This window comes from Lagenorhynchus albirostris, chromosome 18 (assembly GCF_949774975.1).
Source record: "Lagenorhynchus albirostris chromosome 18, mLagAlb1.1, whole genome shotgun sequence".
Classification (NCBI taxonomy): domain Eukaryota; kingdom Metazoa; phylum Chordata; class Mammalia; order Artiodactyla; family Delphinidae; genus Lagenorhynchus; species Lagenorhynchus albirostris.
In genome coordinates this window covers 959387-981192 of record NC_083112.1, presented here as the reverse complement: position 1 = coordinate 981192, position 21806 = coordinate 959387, and the positions used below count along the sequence as shown (strand labels likewise).

The 21806-nt window shown below is 52.1% G+C and overlaps 1 protein-coding gene across 4 annotated transcripts in view; it reads left to right on the top strand.

The window, feature by feature from the left end:
- CRYL1 (crystallin lambda 1) overlaps nt 1–7618 on the top strand; it is a 73764-nt gene extending 66146 nt beyond the window's left edge. For 3 of the 4 annotated variants that reach the window (XM_060128779.1, XM_060128781.1, XM_060128782.1), the window contains exons 6-8: nt 1444–1549; nt 6613–6719; nt 7075–7618. In XM_060128779.1, coding sequence (XP_059984762.1) covers nt 1444–1549; nt 6613–6719; nt 7075–7188 — 327 coding nt within the window. In that variant the 3' untranslated portion in view covers nt 7189–7618. Of the gene's footprint in view, nt 1–1443; nt 1550–1649; nt 3135–6612; nt 6720–7074 lie in introns of those variants that run through there. The other variant, XM_060128780.1, reaches the window with a different exon arrangement.
- Nucleotides 7619–21806: the final 14188 nt, after the last annotated feature.

The following is a 21806-nucleotide window of genomic DNA, read 5'->3' as shown; positions in this document are numbered from 1 at the left end:
GGAGTTGATTTGCTCTCAGTAGCAGTCAGATGAAGCCAAGGATGGGTTAGAACTAACGGAAGCCCCTGGTCCGTGCCACCTGGGGACAGCGACACGGGTGCAGCCACAGCGGCTCCCAGTGGAGGACGCGCCAGGCCGCGGCTCTGCAGTCGTTTACGGTGGAAATGACGACAGCCCAGATGTTTACCAACAGTAGGACGGATGAGGAAGCCGCGAGGACGGGCGCCTACAGCAGCACACGACTCTGGTGAATCTTGAAAGCGTGAGGTGGCGTGAAAGACGCAAGTCAGGAAAGAACGCACTGTGACTCCATCTCCGAGAAGATGGAAAACAGGCCAAATGCAGACTCCATGTTTCGGGAACGCGGAGGAAGGGATGGTTATTACGAAAGTCAGGATGTTTGCCTCTGGGCGAGTCAGGAAGCCGGCTGGGCGTGCTGGAGGGGCCGCGCGCTCAGCTCCGCGTGCGGCTCCGCGCGTCCCCGTCTGTCACACGCGCGTGCGCACGTGTGTGCAGCCACGCGGAAAGGGCTTTTCACCCAGGGTCCTCAGTCGCCCCGAATCACCCCTGCCCTGCGTGGGCCCCCGGCCCCCCCCTCCTCGCAGACGCCCACGGGGGCCCGAGGGACTGTTTGCTCCCCCCGGCAGCTGGGCCGCAGGGGTGAGGGGCGCGCGGGCCTCCTGGGGGCCTGGACTTTGGCGGTGGAGCCCCCGGCCCAGGGGAGGGAGGGAAGGCGGGCGCCGGGCGGGGGGCGTGTGCGCGCCGGGGCTGAGGGTTCAGGCTTGCTCCACCCCCGACTCCCTGTTCCCGAAGCGGGGCCTCTCCACGTGGAGGAAGGCGCTCCGGAAACAAGAGCTGGAGACTTCGCAGCCACCCTGACAGCCTGGGCTGCTTCCCTCTCCGGCGGCCGCGCGGGTCATCACCTCGTGTCCCTGCTCCTTCCGCAGGCGACCGCGTGGAAGGTAGGGCCGTGTGAGCAGCACGCACGCACGCACACACACACACACTCACTGCTCGAAGCTGCCTTGCATCAAAGAGTAGCACTTGTTTACGAGCGCATCAAAAGCTGAGCGCGGCCGGGCTTGCAGGCGGACGAAGCCTGGAGGACGCTCTCCAGCTCTTTCAACAGCCCCGGGTCTCAGGCAGACGTGCAGAGAAGGCTTCCGCCCTTTGCTTCCGACAGGACGAGGGTTGTAGGTTAGAGAATGGGGGACAGTGGAGGGGCTGGAGATTGAATTGGTATTCGACCATTTCACAGCACACTCTCCTTTCAGGATCCGTTTGTATCCTACAGTTCTGTGATGCCGCGTTTAATGAAACCTGTGATAGTGCTTTGCAGAGAATTTTGGGATCCCGCTGTAGAGAAGTCAGGATGAGAATGATGGTAATTAAACGGTCTTTCCCGAGGATTCACCACCTTGCCGGCCCCTTCTCTCCACTTAGGAAGGAGTAGTGTCCCCGGGCGACCTTGACCTCGTCATGTCGGACGGCCTGGGCATGCGGTACGCGTTCATTGGGCCCCTGGAGACCATGCACCTCAACGCCGAAGGTAGGCTTCCGTTCCGTCGGGTTCAAGGTGGGATTCTGTGCTGTTTAGTGCTTTCATGGTTTTGTAACGGTCAATCTTGCCTTTTCTTACAACTGAATAGAAACAGTGTCGTGCAGGAGATGGCGGCCAGTCCGTCATTCACAGGGAGGGGCTGAGGGGAAAGTCCACGCGGGCTCCACGCACCTCCCTGTGGCAAGAACTGGGGGGCGGGGGTGAGATGCTGCCGACACCGCCAAGGACCCTCCAGCCTGAGGAAGGCAGAGCTGTGTTTCCTGAGAACGATGGTGAAGTGCTTTACAGAGGCAAGAAGAAGAAATAGGACTGGGGACGTGACCACCGGAACCTCGACTGCACACACCTTCTGCCCAAGTAGGAGCAGCTTCTGGGCGTGTTTGCTGAGCATGGGTCTCCTTCCAGAAGGCGGGGGAGGCCTGAGGGAGGGGCTTCTGCGGGAGAAGGGCTGGTGACAGCTGCGGGGACAGGCCTGGCTGGCGGCTGCCCCAGAAGCCGACCTCCAGACGCTGGGGGAGTAGGTGAGAGCCAGTGAGCTGGTGACACTGAAAGAAAAATAACTTGAGAAGGGGAGACTCTCCCAAGAATGAAACTTTCAGCCCGACTTTAATCAACTGAAAAAAAGGACATCATTTGAAAAACAAGCAATAAAACCTACAACAAATTAAGACAAAAATAAATCAAAAAAGCTATGCATAAAAATCTGGGAAAATGTCACCTAAATGTTATTACTGCTGCTGTCTTTTGGTGCTGAAATGATAAGTAATCTATCCTTGTGCTTTTTTATGTTGTCATAAATTTGTACAATTTTTGTGTATTGTTTTAAGCATTAGGTTATTAACTTGTGAAACTTGAGTACAAATAGAAAACAAATGTTGTGTTCAGCTCCATGGTCTACATTTAACGAACGTGTTGAGAAACTGGAGCATATCCAGAAGAAGGTGACCGGAGTAGTATGTGTCTGTCTGTCTGTCTGTGTCTTTTGTGGGGCTGGAGCTAGAACAGAAGACCGGAAACAGCCGGAGGAACTTTCTAGAACCTGGAGCTGATGTGCGGAGAGGCCCTGCTGTGAGAGGGGAGCTGAGGGGCCGGAGGCTGGCGCCCACCTGCCAGACGCTTGGGTTGAGAGGAGACTCCTGCAGTGAGGTCGGGGGGCGGGGGGCCGGAGCAGGTGACCCCTGGGAGTCTGTTGGACATAGATTTTAGAGTTCCACGGTGTTTTCCTGTTCGTTCAGTCACTTCTCACCACAGTAATTGGTGGAATATAGTTTCCAGTGAGTGAGTCAAGCAGTTGCCTAGATGCGTTGGTGCCCGGCTGCACACGTGTGCGCCCAGAAGCAGTTCAGTACGGGATGGTTCTCCCCGGGGCGGAGCAGGGAGAGGGGCAGCGCTGAGCGTGGGGCTGCGCAGAGAGCAGCGAGCAGGGGTTCCCACGATCGCTCATTAAAATGAAGCCTTGGAAAATTTCAAATGTTTTTTTCAACCAGAACCTTAAAAATGAGGAACATATTTAAGCATTTGAAGTGGACGTAGACACTGCCTGGTAACCGTCATGTTTTTCTTTTTCTTTCTACCTTTTTTTTTTTTTCTTGAGAAAAATAAGATAATTCAGGTATCACAAGAAATCTATAGGGAGAGACTGAGAACGGCTTTAACTCTCAAACAAATAGAAACAGAAGCCGATGAAACCAGAAACTCAAGAATCAAATAGTGTGCAGACAGGAAGGAGGCCCACAGCAATTTTTCAGACAAAGCAGAAATGATAAGCAAACCTAATTGGCTTAATATGATAGTGGTGGACGGATGTAGTTTTCAACTTCAGAGCATTCCAGAGACCAGAGTTAGACGGTTTTGAGATCTGGCTTGGCATCAATGGAAACGCTCGTTATTCCTCACACTGTCACCAGAATATATCAAGAATTCGTCCTCTGGATATAGTTTTATATAAAGCCGACGTCTCAGGTTAAGGCTAGTTATTAGTCTTTAAAAGCTACAGTTTATCTGGACGTGGTAGAGGTATTTTAGGATCTGAGAAGCAGGAGGCCAGCACGCCTCCTCCGTCTGGCTACGTTTTAAGGCAGCGCCGGCTCTCAGAGTGGTGGGTCTGGCTGGTGGAGTCAGCCAGCGCCCCGCTGACCTGCAAGCTAGATGACCTTGGCAGGTCAGTGCACTGCACCTCAGTTTCCCCACCTGTAAAAGGGGTATAGCAGCAGTGACCGCCCCCCCACAGGGGTGGCATGAGAATACATGGTGTGGAGACACTGGGCTCAAGTTAGAAACCAGTGAAATGAGCTAAATCTAATTTCATGAGAATCTGTTCCCCCCCCTCCCCCTGCCGTCTTTTCTTATTCCATATAAGCATCTCTTACGAAGTTAGGTTCAGGGCTTCCCTGGTGGCGCAGTGGTTGAGAGTCCCCGCCTGCCGATGCAGGGGACACGGGTTTGTGCCCCGGTCCGGGAAGATCCCACATGCCGCGGAGTGGCTGGGCCCGTGAGCCATGGCCGCTGAGCCTGCGCGTCCGGAGCCTGTGCTCCGCAACGGGAGAGGCCACAGCAGTGAGAGGCCCGTGTACCGCAAAAAAAAAAAAAAGTTAGGTTCAGAGTCTTCTAAAAAGGTAAGCTCTATGAGTTTTTGGAAGAGGGTATTGTTGACAGAGCAGAGGGCATGGATGTAAAGAAGATATGGGGGAAGGGCAGACTAGTGGGATAAAAGGTGAAGTGGTTTTTTTCCTTTCCATTTTTTTTTTTTACATAGCTTTTATTTATTCATTAGCCTGTGTTGGGTCTTAGGGGCTGTGCGCAGGCTTAGTTGCCCCACCCCGCGGGATCCCGTGTGGGATCTTAGCTCCCCGACCAGGGATCGAACCCGCGTCCCCTGCATTGGCAGGTGGATTCTTAACCACTGCGCCACCAGGGAAGTCCCTAATTTCCAATTTCAATGAAATTGTTATTCTAGAATAATTCCCACTCAGTTCACCTTTCATGGTGTAGAGAAGCCAAAATTATCGTTGGAAATATTTAAAGGCCTCCTTTTTTACCCTCTAATGGAAGGGGATGTGTTGCAAATAATAGTAAGAGTGATACCTTCACTGGAAAGTTGTCAGTAAGGCAGGCACACCGCGGATCCTGACTGTAAGTCACTGTGAACTTCCTGTGTCTGGAGCGAGTGGAGGCTCCCAGCCTCGCCACAAACAACGGGCTGTTTCCCCTGAGAGCTGAGTGCATGTTATAGAAAGTGTTTTTATGCTAATGAGACTGAAGTTTTAATTGGTTTTCTGAACAAGTTGGGGAGAAGTTATGAACTGTAAAGAGTTTCACCATATTTTATTCTGTTCTGAAGAAATAAAAGCCCTTTTAAAACTACAAATTGTATAAAAGGCAGTAGGGAAAAAAAGATTCTAGAAAGCCCCTGGGAGACTCAGATGACTTCACAGGGGCAGTGAAAGAGGGACACTCGTTCAGAAAACGTAAAGTGACCCAGAGGTGAAACACGGCACCTGAATCGAGTCCCGTGGCCCATTGCTGGGGGTTGGGGGCCGGGGCAGCTTGTTTCTCCGAAAGTGGGTGAGTTCGCAGCTGCAGCACATCTGCCTGCTCTTTTCGCACTCAGCGTCTCCAGCTCACTTGGTTCAGCGTCTCTGCTTCCCCAACACGAGTCAGCTGTATTTGTGTCTGGATTTTATCACTTTGAGTTTGAATAAACCAACAAATCGTCACAGTGAAGTAAATATTGAGCTCTGGACCGTCCCCTGGTGCTTCTGGTAAACACAGTGAAACCCCTCATCTTAAAAGGGAGCGTCCACCACTTAATTGCAGGTGCTAACGTCAGAGACGTTGCATTTTCCAATTCTCACCCTTCGACCCACTTTCTCTTCTAAGACAAAGTGGGTATCATTTTATCACCCTCTGAGAGAAGGCAAACGATTTGGGACAAATGCAGTTGAAATCAGCGAATTTAGGAGATGCACCAAAAGCAACCCCACAGAAGCTGTTTTTCTTTTTTAAGGCGTAACTAGCGGAGATCATTTTTATTTTAAATGAATCGCGCAGCTTTCGTGGGGTCGGTGAGGGCCCAGCTCTGGATCTCTGCAAATCCTGCAGTTTCGTTTGTTCCCTTGTTATCTTTTTAGCCTGACTGACCAACTGCCGAGTCTCCCTGGTTTTGAGAGAGGTTGGCAAGGGGCCAGCGCAGCTCAGCGGCTCCGGGGCCAGGCTCCCGAGGCGACCTGCCTGGCGGGCAGGAGGGAGGGATGGGGGAGGGAGGGCCACGCTGTGTGCCGATTGGTGAGTCCAGGCAAGCCCGCCCCGCGTGTGGGCAGCTGACGGGCTTCCTCTTGGAGTCGGCCTCCGCCAGGCAGCCCGCGCGCTGCTCCTAAGTGCGGCGCTTCCCTCCCCCGCCCAAGCCCCGCCAGGGTGAGCCTCTTGTCCATGTGCTTCTCCACCAGAATCCTAGGGCTCCATCTTCGATTGAGGGCCCGGCGTAGTGGGAAGTCGTGTGGCCGGGGCTCAGATGCAGGTCGGGGCGGGTGGCTGGCGGCGCCCTAACCCAGCGGCCACAGCCTAGCCAGCCCCTGGGGTGAAGAGCCCGTGTTAAGGCCGCCGCCGCCCGGTGGGTCAAGTGCCAGGTAGAATCCAGGGATAAGAGCGGAGTGGGCAACGGATTTAGTTGAACTTGACATCTTTGGTCCTTAGAAAATGCATTCGAGCCATGTACACGAGTAACCTCATAGGTACATCGTTGAAGGAGACGCTTGTGGTGAAAACAGGATTAATGTGATAGTCGAGGAATCAAAGCAGGAACGTGGGCCGACCCAGCGTCCCTGAGAGGCGCTGACCCAGGCCTGGAGGTCGGGTTGCTTCTCGGACCTTTATTACCGAGAAAAGCTTGAGGAGTGAGCCCAGGGCCGCTGACAGGGGTGCCTTTCCCACCCGCAGCCCTGCCTCGTCCACGGGAGGGTGAGCCCAGGGCAACACCCTCCGGACACATTCTTGGTTTGAGCCGCAGACAAGAGTTCTCTGACTTGGGCATTCTTGTTTTCTTGTGCTTCCAGGTATGTTAAGCTACTGTGACAGGTACAGCGAGGGCATGAAACATGTCCTAAAGACTTTTGGACCCGTTCCAGAGTTTTCCGGGGCCGCAGCTGAAAAAGTGCACCAGGTGTGTAGACTCCCTGCCGGTGGAAGGCGAGGATTCGTTTGTAGCCAGGCTCTTTGGCTTGACTTTGAGGTTGCACGTCCCTGACTGTCTATAGCCCCGTCAGGGTCTCAGGGGACCCTCCGAGCGGTGTGACCAAGGAACTGGCAGGTCATTTTGACTCGTCTGAAGGAACCGTCGGCCCCTCTGGATTTGGAAAGTTACATTAGTTTAGGGTTTGCCAGGCTTCTTTTGTCTCTGAAAGCAAATTCAGAGTTTGCATAAATAGGAGAAATTTCCCCCCCTGCCAAGTTAGTTGCTCTTCATGCTTCTTTCCCCTTTTTCCCTCCTGTCTTTTCTTTTTCTTTCCTGTTCCCAGGCCATGTGCGTGAAGGTTCCAGATGACCCGGAGCACTTAGCTGCCAGGAGGGAGTGGAGGGACAGGTGCCTCATGAGACTTGCCAGACTGAAGAGCCAGCTGCAGCCCCAGTGAAGCCTCGCGCGACCACTGCCGCCCGTGCTGGAGCCCGTTCGCTGGAAGCACGAGCCCCTGTCAGGGGGCTCAGAGACGCGGGGAGGCCTTGGGAGCCCAGCAGGCAGAGCACGACCTGCTCTCCACTAGGCAGGCGCCCCGGTGAACTGGGGGTCAGAGCAGCGCTGAGGTCTGCGGGCTGGCTCCCCTGCCACCAGGGCAGCCAAGAGAGCAAATGGCCTGAAGATTTTACCATTTATTTCCCGTGTGGTTCCATGTGGATGCCCTTCATAGCCAGTGATCGTAGTTTCAAGTTACTTTAATCTGCTGCACAATATTTTTATCGTTATTTTCTGACCTCTCGCCGAGTACTCTGCGGCCCTGCATTTATGAGGCAACTCCCTTCATTTTCTTGATGCTTATTCCAAATAAAACCGTTTGATTCCATAAAGACGTCTTTTCCTTCTGTTCTTTCTGCGCAAGTCGGTGATCCTGATGACGAACGTCATCTCGAGTGACCACGACGGTCGAGTCGTAAGCGGATCCTTTGTTCAGGGCCCTCTGTCATTCGGGGACAGCCCACAGTTTGGGCCAGAGTTTCCCACGGCGCCACGGTCGGGTGTGCTTGGGGAGCCCCTTCTGGGGGTGGCGTGCAACCCACCGACGCCGCCACAGCGAGCGCGTGACCGATGACACGGCCCGTCTCCGGCCGTGAGCAGGACGAGGTGATCCTGGGCTGTGGAGGCCGCACCCAGGACGGGGGCTGGGCCGAGGCTGGGGATCCCGGGCCGGCCGGTGTCCGCAGGGCAGCCCCCGGCAGGGAGAGGGCGCTGGAGCGCACAGACCTTCGCTCGGGCCGCGCCCCCGCCCAGTCTCCGGAGCCCCTCCCAGCCCCCGGCGGCGGCGGCGGGGGAGGGCGGGCCGGCGGGAGACCCCCTTCCGGCTGTAGCACGGGGCGCTCCTGGGCGAGACCCTCGGCTCCTCTGAGCCGGCCTCGGGCTGCCCGGCCGGGGATCCTCGCCAGGTTCTGACTGGCCCTGGGGACCCTCCCAAGCTGGACCCCCTTTGCCACTCTCCCTTCGCCACGGCCGAGGGCTTGCTCTTGTTGGACAGCCCGCAGGGCCACCTTGGCCTCTGGAAGAGCTGCCACATTGTCCCTTCCTGGGCTGTGGCCCGGAGCTCGGGCTCTGACAGCCACCTGCTTGTTTCAGTCCGGACCCGGGGCCGGGCGTCCCTGGCGGGTTTTCTAGGTTGGATGGAACCATACTTGGCACTACAGCAAGCGGAGAGCTCACACACACCCCCACCCCCAAATTGTCATCTGCCCAGGTGGCGCTGGACAGGTAGGACTCGAGCAGCACGAGGACACCTGGCACTCTGCCTGGAAGTCCCTCCTGTCCTTTAAAGGGCGTCGCGTCGCCAGTCCAGTGCTGGGGCTGCCTGCCCCCCCGGAGCATCCCTCAGGTTCGAGGTGGTGACATTTTGTTTCCCTCCTCGGCAGGGAGCTCGTTTGTATTCTGCCGAGGTAAGAGCTCTGTTCCATTCCCTTTGGCCCGGCGTTTCTCCTTTTTTCAGATCTCCAGGCCCACGAATTTTGGGTCACTGCCCTTCCCCCACACGCCGCTCGGAATTCACTCCTCCCGCTGGCGTCCCGGCTGCCCCGGGCCCTGGGCACCTGCAGGCCTGCGGCTCCCTGGGGCTCAAGCTCTGGGTCCCAGCCAGCCAGGCCTGCGGACGCTGGGTTTCAGCCCAGTCCCGGGCTCGGGGCTGGTACACTCCTTTCTTTTCCATAAGGATCTGAAATGACCCCTTCACATTTTTGAAAAAACTGCCTTTTAATTTTCTGTCCTTAGATATGCTGTGCTTCCTCTTCTCTTTTCTTTTTCTTTCTTTTTTTTTTTTTTTTTTTTTTTTGCGGAGAGTGGAGCTGGCTTTAACCTGAATAATTCCCGAGTAAGTTCACTTCCACCACCTCTTTTCTTCCAGAAGCTGGCTGTAGAGGAATACACAGCAGATCAGTTTACCTCCTAACCCTCAGGCCTCTCGTCAGGATGACTCTAAGAGGCTCCCCAGAGAGGAGATCATGGACCCCAGATGTTTCCTCTGTTGCACTTCATGTTTCTGTGTAGCGGCTGGGTTAGCGTGCGAAGTGTGGACCAGTAGACAGGCCCGTGGGCTGGGCCCGACCCCTCCTGGGCACGGGCGCCGGGTGGGTTCAGCTGGTGTCGGGAGCTGCTGGTCCCTGCGGTGTCTGCCGGGTTGATGTACCAGCTGCGGCTGAAGGCGAGGACAGTGACGCCTCCCATCTCACATGTGCGGGCCTGGCCGGTGCCACCTCCCCCCGGAAGCCCTCCTGTCCCTCTGCCAGTTCCCTGACACTCTGCCTGGACCCGCGTGTGTCACCTCTTCGTTCTGCGCAGCAGCTGTGGTGTCACACGTCGGACCCCGGCCGGCTGCAAGGGCTGAGGAGTCATTCGATGTCTTGTTCCCGGTGGCACCCAACACAAAGCACGTTCCCAACAAACCGGCCCAACCAAACAACAAAGGAACTCGACATGTCCACTTCAGGCCACCTCTGGCAACGACTGGGTAACCAGCCCTCTGCTGAGGACGAATAAGAAACACATGCACAAAAATCTTCTTAAAACATAGAAGAGCTAAAACAGGACGTGAGGCATCTGGGCCACGGTCTGAAAACCCAGGGAGGGCACACAAGCAAGGACACTTCCTGAACCACTGGGGCCGCGTTAAGCCCGGAGCCGACAGTGGGGCTCTCTCTGCGTCAGTGAGAAAAGCAAACCGCCATGTGCTAAAGCGCAGTAAAGTGTCGAAGTTGGAGTTGCTTTTTCTTTTTTTTTAAAATAAATTTATTTATGTTTGGCTGTGTTGGGTCTTTGTTGCTGCGCGCGGGCTTTCTCTAGTTGCAGTGAGCGGGGCTACTCTTCCTTGCAGTGCGCGGGCTTCTCATTGCGGTGGCTTCTCTGTGGAGCACGGGCTCTAGGCGCGCAGGCTTCAGTAGTTGTGGCACGTGGGCTCAGTAGTTGTGGCTTGCGGGCTCTAGAGCACGGGCTCAGTAGTTGTGGCACACGGCCTTAGTTGCTCCGCAGCACGTGGGATCTTCCCGGAGCAGGGCAGGAACCCACGTGCCTTGCATTGGCAGGTGGATTCTTAACCACTACGCCACCAGGGAAGTCCCTGAGTTTCTAATGAAACTAAGAAATTAAAAAACCTCGGGACTTTCCTGGCGGTCCAGTGCTTAAGAATCTGCCTTCTAATGCAGGGGACGTGGTCAGGGCACTAAGATCCCACATGCCACAGGGCAACTAAGCCTGCGTCCTGCAACTAGAGAGAAACCCGCACACCGCAACGAAAGATCCTGCATGCTGCAAAGACCCGACGCAGCCAAAAAAAATAATAATAAATATTAAAAAATAAAAAGAAATTAAAAAACCTCATCAGTCGCTTTTGGAGCTGTTACAGACTAACGCATTGTTGTAAAAAATGGCAAATAAAGGAAGGGACATGTATCTGTCATCTGCCCTCTCATCAGGCCCCCGCACTGCATGCACACACGGCACCCACCGGGCACTGGGAGCTCCTGGACACTGGGCTCACACCTGTCTCCCCAGTTCCCTTTTCTAGGTGACCCACTGGCCCTGGACCCTCCCACTGGCTGCTGGGCAGCTCTGCAGGCTTGGCCATGGGGGCCCCTCGTGGGCATCTATTCCCAGCTCTGTGTCCCCATGTCCACCACGGTGTGTGTACACGTGTGGGCATCGGAACTCAGCAAGGCTCAGAATCAAGGCCTGTTTTTGGTGTGTGTGTGTGTGTGTGTGTGTGAAGGTTAAACCCTCACCAGCACAGCACAAGCTGACATCAACCTGGTGAGTCCTGCTTGGAATATACAAATCAAGTGTTCCGAAACCACCACACAGAAGGAATCGGACCCACCCGACACTTGTTAAAATTTAAGACAGATTCTGGGTCTTCCAGAAAGTCCGGCTGACTCGGAGTGTCCACAGGCAGGGCCCAGGGATTTGTGTTTTCGCAGGAATTCCAGGTAATGCTGGTGCAGCCAGCAACACGCTCATCCCTCCCCACCCACCTGACATCCTCCTGAAACCTCTGCAAAGACAAGTTCTGAGCCCCTCCCAGGGGGCCTGGATGACCCTTGGCTCCCGGTCAGTCCACGAACCAGCCTCCTGTCCTGCTGCTCCTCTCTGCTCCCGCCCTTTCCAGGACCATTTGTACAACCGACCCAAGGGGTCTCCTCTCTCATGATTATGGGATTCTCCTTATGCAATTGGAAGGGCAGCTATGTTTCAAGAAAATGGTACTTTCCGTAAGAAAAAGGGAATTCTCCAAGTATGTGAGATGCAAGTGAATTGAGCTCTTTTGAAACTTTGAGTCACGTCGTGTTAAACGTGCCATGAAAGCCTTATTCAACCAGACCCGGTTCAAGGTTCGACATTTACATGGCTCAGTGACCTGCTGCTCTGGCAGCGTGACCTGAGAAAGAAATAGTGTAAAGAAGCATCTCTTTATTAGTCCGAGATCTGGAAGCCAGTGTCCGTGACGGGCCGTGCTAAGAAAACGGTCTTGACAGAGTGAGAAAGTTCACGTGTCACAAGAAAAGCTAACCTTTGATATTAGTGAAACTTTGAAAACTGAACCAATAATTCTTAAGACTAAGAATCGGGAAAACTGTTTCTGACAATGTAGGGAAACACAAGTCACCTGAACCAGGCACCCCTCCAAGTATTAGGGCCACTGCTGTGCTTAAAACAATAAATGCTTTAGAAGAGTGCCCTGCACAGCTGAGTAAACGTGCCCGGCCCAGCTCGGCGGGAAGATACTTACCGCTTTCAGGCAACCTATAACTGAAGACCTTCTCATAATATACATGCAACACGTTCACTGTCTGTCTATATCCCTCCCTACATAATATATACTGCAGATATAACTACATATAACATATTTTCTATCCATATCATATATTGTATATGGTATTCTATATATAACTATATATATATAATAACTATATATATATAGTTATATATATATAACAGTTTCTCTCCTCCCCTCTCTCTGTGTACATATCACATCCTTTTGCTCTTGAATAGCTTCAGAAGTTGTTAGATCCATAAAGCACTTTGCCTTATCTCTAACCCATAATGGAAAACACTGCTTGCTTATGATGAGAGGCTGAAAAGGCACAATATTTTGATGGTGCTTGATTGACATTTTCTACAAGAGAATTTGGGGATTTCAAAATATACAAGTAGAGTGTCTTCACGTTGTGTTACCAAAGCCAAGGTAAGTCCTAGTTTTCCCAGCTTAACAGAGTATTAGTTCCACTCCAGTGCTCTGATCCTAAAATACAGCTTTGTCTCTTGTCTTTATCTACAGTGGAAACCCACTGGGATGTTACAGAAGACATGTACCTCAACATTAACTTTCTTACTTTGAAAATAGTGTCTGAGTTGATGTGGCAACTGAGCTCTATTAGTTGGTAAACCTTCTCACCTCAGTCTAAACCACAGTACAACCCTTTTATCAGGTGGTAAATTACAGACTGCTGGAGTCTGAAGAAACTTCAAAGGTCAGATAACACCATATGATGTACAGTGCTTTACAGTTTATCATCGATGACCTCATTTATCTTTACCATTATTATTCCCACTTTGCAGATGGAACTAAGAGATTGGATCACAGAGCTGGTAGGTGGTAGGGTTGGGTCTCATCTATGGTTTCCTTGCCCCCAATACTACTACTTAGCACTTTATTGGGCACCGACTGTGTTTCTGACACTGTTTCTTTATATACATTATCTTTGACCCATAAAACCACCCTGGAAGGAAGTACTTTCTTTAGTAATTTTGCAAAGGCGACCAGAATCCAGGTCCGTCTGGTCTCAGAGCCGGTTCTTTTCCCTCTTTCACTTCCTTTACTATTAGGAAAAGCATAAATGTGTTCCCCAGGCAACCTAGGGAAGGGTTAATAGCAAAGACTTGGAGGACCCTGAAATGGTGCCCATGATTCCCAAGTTGTCTTCCATCTGCAAAGGAGCTGATCACAAGTTGGTCTCTCCTTTCAGTCAGTCTCGGCCTGTCCTTTTGTGAATGAATCCTTCTCTGCGGGCAGATAACATCACAGGTGAATTCCCAGGAATCGCTCGCAGGAATTCAGCATCGCTTTTGCTGCAGATGGAAGCTTTCTTGCCCAGATTCCCCAAATCGAGCCTTGTTAAGTAAGAGAGTGAGCGAGGGGAAGCCTGAACAAGGTGGCACAAGAATTTGTTCCAAAGTAGCTGCTTCAAAGATTAATTCATGTTGATTTGAGTCTTTGAAGTAGAATTTTTGAAGAATCACCTCAGGGATGAGCGTTCGTGGTGGAATCTGTGTCCCTACCCTGGGGGTTGCCTGTCCCCTTGTTTGTAGGTGAATTCCCATCTATGACAGATTCACTCAAAAGACAGCACCCTCGGCATCGTGGGGATAATAACTGGGAAGAAGAATCAGGCCCTAGATTACAGCCTGGAAGGCACTGTTCGTTGTGAGACCACAGGATCTGCGCTTCCTTGGGGCTGGGGCATCCTCGTGACGATAGGACGTGTGATTTTCTCTGGGCAAAGCCTCAGAGAAAATGAGCCCCATGGGCGGTACCGTTTGATACCAGCATGTTGCTGATCCATTCTGTGGTTTATGAGTTCCTGGGTATCGTTACATGTAATTGGTGGTCAGCCAGATGGAAGTTTGGTAGGAAGGGAGCTTGGTGGGACAGTGCACTTTCCAAATTTGGGTCCTCCAGGGAGAAATGCATAATGCTGGCCATTCCATGGCCACGAAGGATGAGAAAATGAGTGTTGTGGTTCCTAATGACTCGTTTCAGGAAACAGGGCATCGAATGAACTCCTGAGGGGTTAGGTGAGGGGTCCGGAGGAGAGAGCGGCGGGTTTAAACCCAGAACTTGCCACCTGGTCAGTTCCCCAGGGCGGCCGCTGTGAGCCAGGGACACTAGACTCAGCACAAAGGGAAACAAAAGGTTAGACTTGATTGTATTAACCAGATTCTGTTTTTATTTCCCAGAAATTGTTAACGGGCTCTGCCGGCGACAGGACTAGCGCTGACCGGAGATTCCCGAGGGGCTGGTTTGAGACTCCGTTTCCAGGAGACCCGAAACCGGAATGAAGCTCAGTCTGGCTTTGCTGACGGAGGGTTTAGCATAAGAGACTCCATTTGGGGCCCTTTGTCTTGTTTTTTAACAACAGTAATACAGAGATTGGGGGGAAAAAAGTAGAGCTGCAGAGCTGCCCTGATTCCTACCGTTGGGAGCCCAATTCCATAGCCTTCTTTTCGACTCTTCAAGTTACCCAATAGCCTCTCCATTCAATCCTTCCTTTCTTTTTTTAATTTAATTTTTATTTTATATTGGAGTATAGTTGATTTACAACGTTGGGTTAGTTTCAGGTGTGCAGCACAGTGGTTCAGTGATGTATATGCATACATATCTAGTCTTTTGCAGATTCTTTCCCCATATAGGTTAGCACAGAATATTGAGTAGAGTTCCTTGTGCTATACAGTAGGTTCTTGTCGATTATCTATCACAAACTTTAATTTTGTGCCGCTCCACATACAATGTGAGCACCTCATACCATTATAATTCAATTTATGCCCCAGCCCTTTATGCTGTCTTGTCACACGTTTTACTTCTACTTACATAGAAATCATACAATAAACTCATTTTTATTATTTTTGCATTTTACAGACCACGCTTCTAAAGAACTGTGTTCCCGTAGGTTTACCACGCGCGGTGATTTTCATTCTTTCTTGCAGATTCAGGTTTAGATCAGGGATTTTTCCCTTCAACCTGGAGAACTTCCTCTAGCAACGAATTCTCTCATTTTTTGTTCTTCTGAAAATGTCTTTTATTTTGCCTACATTTTCAAAGGAGATTTTCGCTTGACCTAGATTTCGAGGTGGCATTTTTTTCTTTTTGAAGGTGTTTTTCAATTCTCCTTTAGCTTCTATCCCTTCTGTTCATGTCAGTCATCATCATTTTTGTCATTTCTCTGAGGGTAACGTGTCTCCTTTCTTCTCATTAGTTTTTTTTTGAAGATTTTCCTCTTTATTTTCATTTTTCAGAAGTTTGACTCAGATGTGTCCTCTGTATTTACCACGCACGCGGGTTGCTGAGCTTCTTGGCTCTGTGGGTCGTCTTGTATCAATTTTGGGAGCAAACGGCCGTTATCTCATTCAATATTCTTCTGCCCATTCTCTCTGTCTGTTCCTTCTGGGCTCCAATTCGTATGTTAGACCAATCATTTGCTGTTCTTCCACAGGACTTTTCCTCTTTGTGGTTCAGAAAATGGATCATTTCTACTGACTTGTTTTCAAATTCACGATCCTCTTCTAGCTGTGTAGTCCTTAGTGAGGCCTAGCCACTGAGTTTTTAATTTCGGCCCTGTTTTGTCCAATTCTAGAATTCCATTTGTTTCTTTTTGACATTTCTAGTTCTCTGCCAGGACTCTCTCGCGCGGCCCTCCCTCTTCTTTCCCTCTTTCTTGTGAATCCCTTACAGATTTGTCGTAGCTGTTTTAAATGGTTCATCTGCTAAATTCAAAATTTAAGTTATCTATAAGTCTATTTCTATTATCTTGATTATGGGTCACATTTTCTGTTGTTTTGTTTTGTTCTTTTGCTTGTCTAGTGCCTTTTTAAGGATGACTATTGTTTGGGGAATTGTGGATGATGTGCTGTGGCGACTTTGAGTTGCATCATCTTCCTCTCCTGTGGGTTGCCTTCTGCTCTGGGGTGCGGTCAGCTCCTGGCTGGGCCTCAGGCCTGTGGGCTCCGGCTGTCACTGTCCCAGGGCACAGCCTTCAGCCCCTGCTGAGCTGTAGTCCATCCGGTTTCTCAGGAACAGCCTGCGGGTTCACTGAGCCCGGTCCTGAGCTCAGGCTCCGGGGACCTAGGCCTCCACCTTGGCTTCCTGCATGTCCCCGCGCTCGGGCTGCCACTGCCGAGGACACAGGGGAACCTCACACTGATTCGGTGCCTCCCCTCCATCCGCCATGCTTCCTGGGACGTTTCACCTCTGTCTTCAGCCCAGTTCGATGGCCACTTTCCGCTCAAGTACCTGTTTTGCTATTTGGCGACTGGACAGCTGGTCGGTGTGGAGCCGGCCGGGGTGCCGCCCTCCCTTCAGGGAAGGGGCTGTACCTGCTCCTGCCCTTCTAGCCACTGGTCTTCATACTCTGACCAGTTTGTCATGGTCATGAGGATGGTTAGTCCAGTACGAGCTCCCCTCCCGTGGCTGGGACCAGAACGACCTGAGCAGCTCCGAAAAGCCTGGATGCTGTGTCTACACCCCAGGCCACCTACGTCGGAGTTTCTGGGTGTGGAACCCACCGTCCGTATCTTTTTTTTCTTTGTTGTTTTTTTTTGCAGTACGCGGACCTCTCACTGTTGTGGCCTCTCCCGTTGCGGAGCACAGGCTCCGGACGCGCAGGCTCAGCAGCCCTGGCTCACGGGCCCAGCCGCTCCGCGGCACGTGGGATCTTCCCGGACCGGGGCACGAACCTGTGTCCCCTGCATCGGCAGGTGGACTCCCTACCACTGCGCCACCAGGGAAGCCCAACCGTCGGTATCTTTTAAAGCACCCAGTGATTTCTGTGTAACCAGAGTTACTGGAAACGTTTATTGAGCCCTCGTATGTCTCAGTACCTCGCAGGAATTATTCTTCTTAATTCTATGGCAGCCTCATTGTTTTCATACAAGGGAACTAAGAGTTAGATGTGCGAACATTCCAAGGTCACACCGAACGTTCCAGAGCCAGGGCTTGATGTAGCCAGCCCGACCTCAGACCTGCAAGTTAACTCCACGCTTCACCGCAGTGCGCGAGGACAGCAGGCTCACAGGAGACCGAAAGTTTAGTTTTGAATGAATAGGACTCCATCACGTCGCCATCACTGACTTTGGAATTTCCCCTGTTGTAGGAGAGTCATGATGTTGTCAACATTTTTCCCCTTGTAAAGTATTCTGCATAGAATATTTTGTACCTAAAGCTAAGTGCGTCTCTGTTTACTTAGGATAAATTATCAGAAGAGGAATCAGGTTGTCTATAGATAGAAATGTTTAAAAATCTTGGTACATTCTGCTAGAGACTGCCAACAGTGTGCCTGAATGCTGGGTAGACCAGAGCTGTGGGGACGTTTTTCACTGGGAAATCAAGAATAGGATGGTTTTTATTTTCACCCAGCCATCTGGACTGGGATATCTGACTTCTAGTCCATCTTTCTGGTAATGACCTTAAATGTACTGAGCTTCACATCTGCCCACTGGAATGTGCGTGGGCTTCCTGGTGGGACAGTGGCGGCGAGAAGAGCGTGGAGGGTGTCCGTGTCCACGGCGTGAGCTCTCCTGTCCTGGATCAAGCAGGTGTATCTGGCTGCGGCTGAGTCAGCCATGACAGGCGTCCCTTAAGCCACCTGAGTTTCCTTGCCATTGTTACCTTTTCATAATCCTTTGCCAAATTTATCCTTGGACTGATTTGTGAGGGTTGATAAAGTAATAAGATGAGGTTTTAAAAAAACATGTTCCACCCTTTCTGGACTGACTACCTCCTTGTTCAGCGGTGAAAAGCAGGAAAAGAAGGGGAAGAGACGACAGGTGTGTGCAGGGCTGATGTGCCCCGGGCGTGATTGGGAGAACTGGCTCGTGCTCTGAGTTCTTTCTTTTTTAAAACATATTTATGGGCTTCCCTGGTGGCGCAGTGGTTGAGAGTCCGCCTGCCGATGCAGGGGACACGGGTTCGTGCCCCGGTCCGGGAAGATCCCACATGCTGTGGAGCGGCTGCGCCCGTGAGCCATGGCCGCTGAGCCTGCGCGTCCGGAGCCTGTGCTCCGCAACGGGAGAGGCCACAACAGTGAGAGGCCCCCGTACCGCAAAAAAAACCAAAAAACATATTTATGACAGATGGATAACATGGCATTTGTAGATATTTTCAAAACACTGTTTCTAGTAGAAAATACAATGTAAATCGAGGCAAGTTTTCAACACACACAACTCTGCGATGCAATGTCTGGAATGTTCCTTCCTTTTTCCCTTTTTAAAGTGGCCTTTTCTGGAGAACTCTAACACAGAATTGGCAGTTCCTCCAAGGCAGAGCAGCGCTACATGGAACATTTAAAGTCAGGCTGAAAAGCGCTTCTGAGGTTAAATCTGTGACCTGCTGAAAAATCCAAACAACTCCCTCACTCCCGTATGAATCTATACTACAGCCAGGTAAAAAGGGTCCTGACTCCCAGTGTGAATCTGTACTACAACCAGGTAAAAAAGGGTCCTGCTCAATATTTTTATGAAGGTTACTAAACTCACAACCAATTTCTGTCACGCCCACAGACGTGCAGGAGGGGGCGCCTTCCCCAGACGACCAGTCGTGAAGACGCCGCTATTGTTTCCATGAGGTTCACGGACGTGTAGTTTACATACAGTAAAATGCACACATTGAAGTCTGCAGTGTGAGTCCTGATGAATGTGTGCACCTGGGAACTGCCACCCAGTTTCGAGACATGGGACGTCCTCCTGAAACGTGGGTATCCCTGTGCCCCTAGCCCTCCCCTACCCCCTGCCCCGGGCGACTACTGGTGTGGTTCCTGCCACTGGGTTGGTTCCTGGGCTCTGGACTCCAGGGACGCGCAGGCGGACGGTGGGGCTCTGTGTCCGGCTTCTCTTCTCCCAGCTCTTGTCATCACTCTGTCGTGTGTGTCCGGAGTTCATTCTCTTTCTGGTGTGCAGCAGCCTAGGTTTCTGTCCTCTGGCCGTTTATCCGGTTGTCCATCACCAGCAACAAAGACTTCTTGTTCCCGCATGGTTTGGCTTTTATGAATAAAGCTCCCATGAATGGTTTTTTTTTTTTGCGGTACGCGGGCCTCTCACTGTTGTGTCCTCTCCCGTTGCGGAGCACAGGCTCCGGATGCACAGGCTCAGCGGCCATGGCTCACGGGCCCAGCCACTCCGCGGCATGTGGGATCTTCCCGGACGATCTTCCCGGACCGGGGCACGAACCCGCGTCCCCTGCATCGGCAGGCGGACTCTCAACCACTGCGCCACCAGGGAAGCCCCTTCCATGAATGTTTGTGTATAAGTCTTTTTGTGAGAATAAGGTTTTTTTTTTTTCGGTTTCTAGAAGTAGAATAGATGAGCCATATTGTGAGTCTGTTTAACATAAGCAGCAGCAGCCGGTGTGGTCGCACAGCTTACGTTCCCACCAGCGACGATGAGGAAAGTCGGCACCGCCTCAACCTCGCCAGCACTTGATACACGTGGTCTTTCCATCTGAGCGTTCCCGTGGGTGTGAAGATACCTTCACCGGGGTTTCATCTGAATTTCTCCTACGATGATGTGGAGGCTGTGTCCTGGGCTCTTTAGTGCATCTTCTGTGAAATTCTGTTCAAGTCCTTCACTCTGTTTTTAGTGGGTTGTCTGTTACCATGGGTTTGTAGGAGTCCCTTCTGTATTTTGAATGGAAGTTCTTTTGGGAAACACCGTGTCCGGCAAATATTTTCTCCCAGCCTGTGGCTAATCTCATTGTTTTCTTACTGGTTCCTGGGAGAGTTTCCCCCCCTCTCTTTCTTAGAAGTTTGTACGTGGATTTCCTTTCTCCATGCTTGTCAACTGTGGCAACTTCAGCACTTTTAGGAAGTATTTTTTTTTACAAAAGACGTACTATTCAGGCAATCTTGGCCTTTTCTCCATCACGTCTTGTCATTAGGGACAACAGTTTGAACACACTGAAGAGATAAAGAAAAGAAAAGAAGGCATTAGGGCAACACACGTTCTGGGTCATCTGTCTCGTTCCGTGCAGGCCAGGGAAGCAGCCCCTTTCTCGCTTGAAGGCAACTGAAGATTTATATCAAATTCCTGCTGGAAGCTTGTGTCTCACCTGCAACTGCTTTCAATCACCAGCACTACAGTGTGAAAACCATCTGTGGGGCCGAGGCTTCATCCCGGGGGTGGGGCAGGGGGGAGAATGACCAGGTGGAAATTGAAAATGCCCCCGACAGAAAGCTCCCCTTTTCCTTCAGCCCAGGCTCCCGAGCCCGCGGGGAACGGCCGTCTGTGCTGGGCCCCGTGTCCTGAAGCTCCGTCACAGCCACAGGCCTACATTTTGGTTACAGGACATTTTTAAAACCACCAGACCCTGTGTATCCTCGGGGACCCTGCGTACACCCCAGACCCCAGAGCTGAGTGGACGTGAGCCTCCCGACCATTTCTCTAAACACAGCCATCTCCTGAGCGAAGGCGTTTCTTGGAATGGCCGTCGGGGTCACCGCCTGCCCTTTGAGTTTTACTGCAGAGCTGCTAACATGGCCTTTCCTTACCTTTCGCTGCATTAACCACACATGGGACCTGGAAAACAGTGGTGATATTTACTACAAATAAGAATTTGCACAGAAAAGGCAGGAATGAGCAAGTATGAGGACAGACTTAAGGAAAGCTGGCTGTTCGAGCTCAGATTCATGAGCTAATAGGTATGAGTCGGGGGTGGGAAGAGGCTCGGGGTCCGTGCTCAGAACCCAGACGAGATGCAGGCGCCTTGTCGGACACACTTTCAGTGAGCCTGTGACTTACTCTGAAGACGCGATGCAGGCGTCTTGTCAGACACACTCTCAATGAGCCTGTGACTTTTACCCTGCGTATTTCAGTTGTACTTTTTAAAAGCAACACCGTGTCACCTTTTCTGGGAGAAATGCTTCATGCTGAGAATGCAGAGCAGACTTAAAGGACTTTGAATGAATTAGGGCTTATGTTTGAGACAGATGTGCCGATCTATCAAAAGTCAGCGTGCGTTCTTCTCCTCTTCCCGGGGGTGCGGAGCGCAATCTGGGGAGAGGAGGAATTCCCCTGATGCTTTCCCTTCTCTCCCGTCTGAACCCACCACCGGCCCTCCTCCTGCATCGGCTGAGCCGGGATGGGCCCCTGTGGCGGCCGTGGGACCTCCCTGGGGCGGAGAAGGGAGAGCTGGGCTCCAGAGTCTTGAGGGAGGCCTCTCACCTGCCTGTGTGCTTTGGAGAAGGCGGGAAGGAGAGGCTGGGTTCGCACCAGCTGTAACTAATTCCTGCGGTGGGGCCCGCACCTCGTGCCGCGTCTCCTGTCTCCTGCTCTGTTCGCTTCCCGTGTCCACGGGGCAGGGAGCCCGAGAGGAAGACCCAAGGCCGAGCCTCGTGGGCCAAGGTCTCGGGCTCGCCTGCAGTGGGATTTGGGAAGAGGGAGGTTCCACTCGGCAGCGGGTGGTGGAGACCTCAGTGCCTCTTCCTGCAGCTCATCTCTCGGTCCTGACCCACCACACACACGGAGGGGGCTGCCGTGACCACCCGTCCACGGTGTAGGAAACAGGCTCTCCTGAGGGTGGGGGTCGAGGGGCTTTTCTGTTTCAGCCCTGAGCTGTGAAATGTCAGGGAGACAAGACGACCACAGGCTGGGTCCCCATTCCTCCTCCAGGACTTTGTGATCCAGTCAGAGACTCGAGACTATCACACAGGAAACAACAAGAGGGTGACTGGTGTCCTCACAGGCTCGGGCGATGCACATGCCCAGTGGTTTGGAGGAGCCTGTGGGGCACAGCACGCGGGAGGG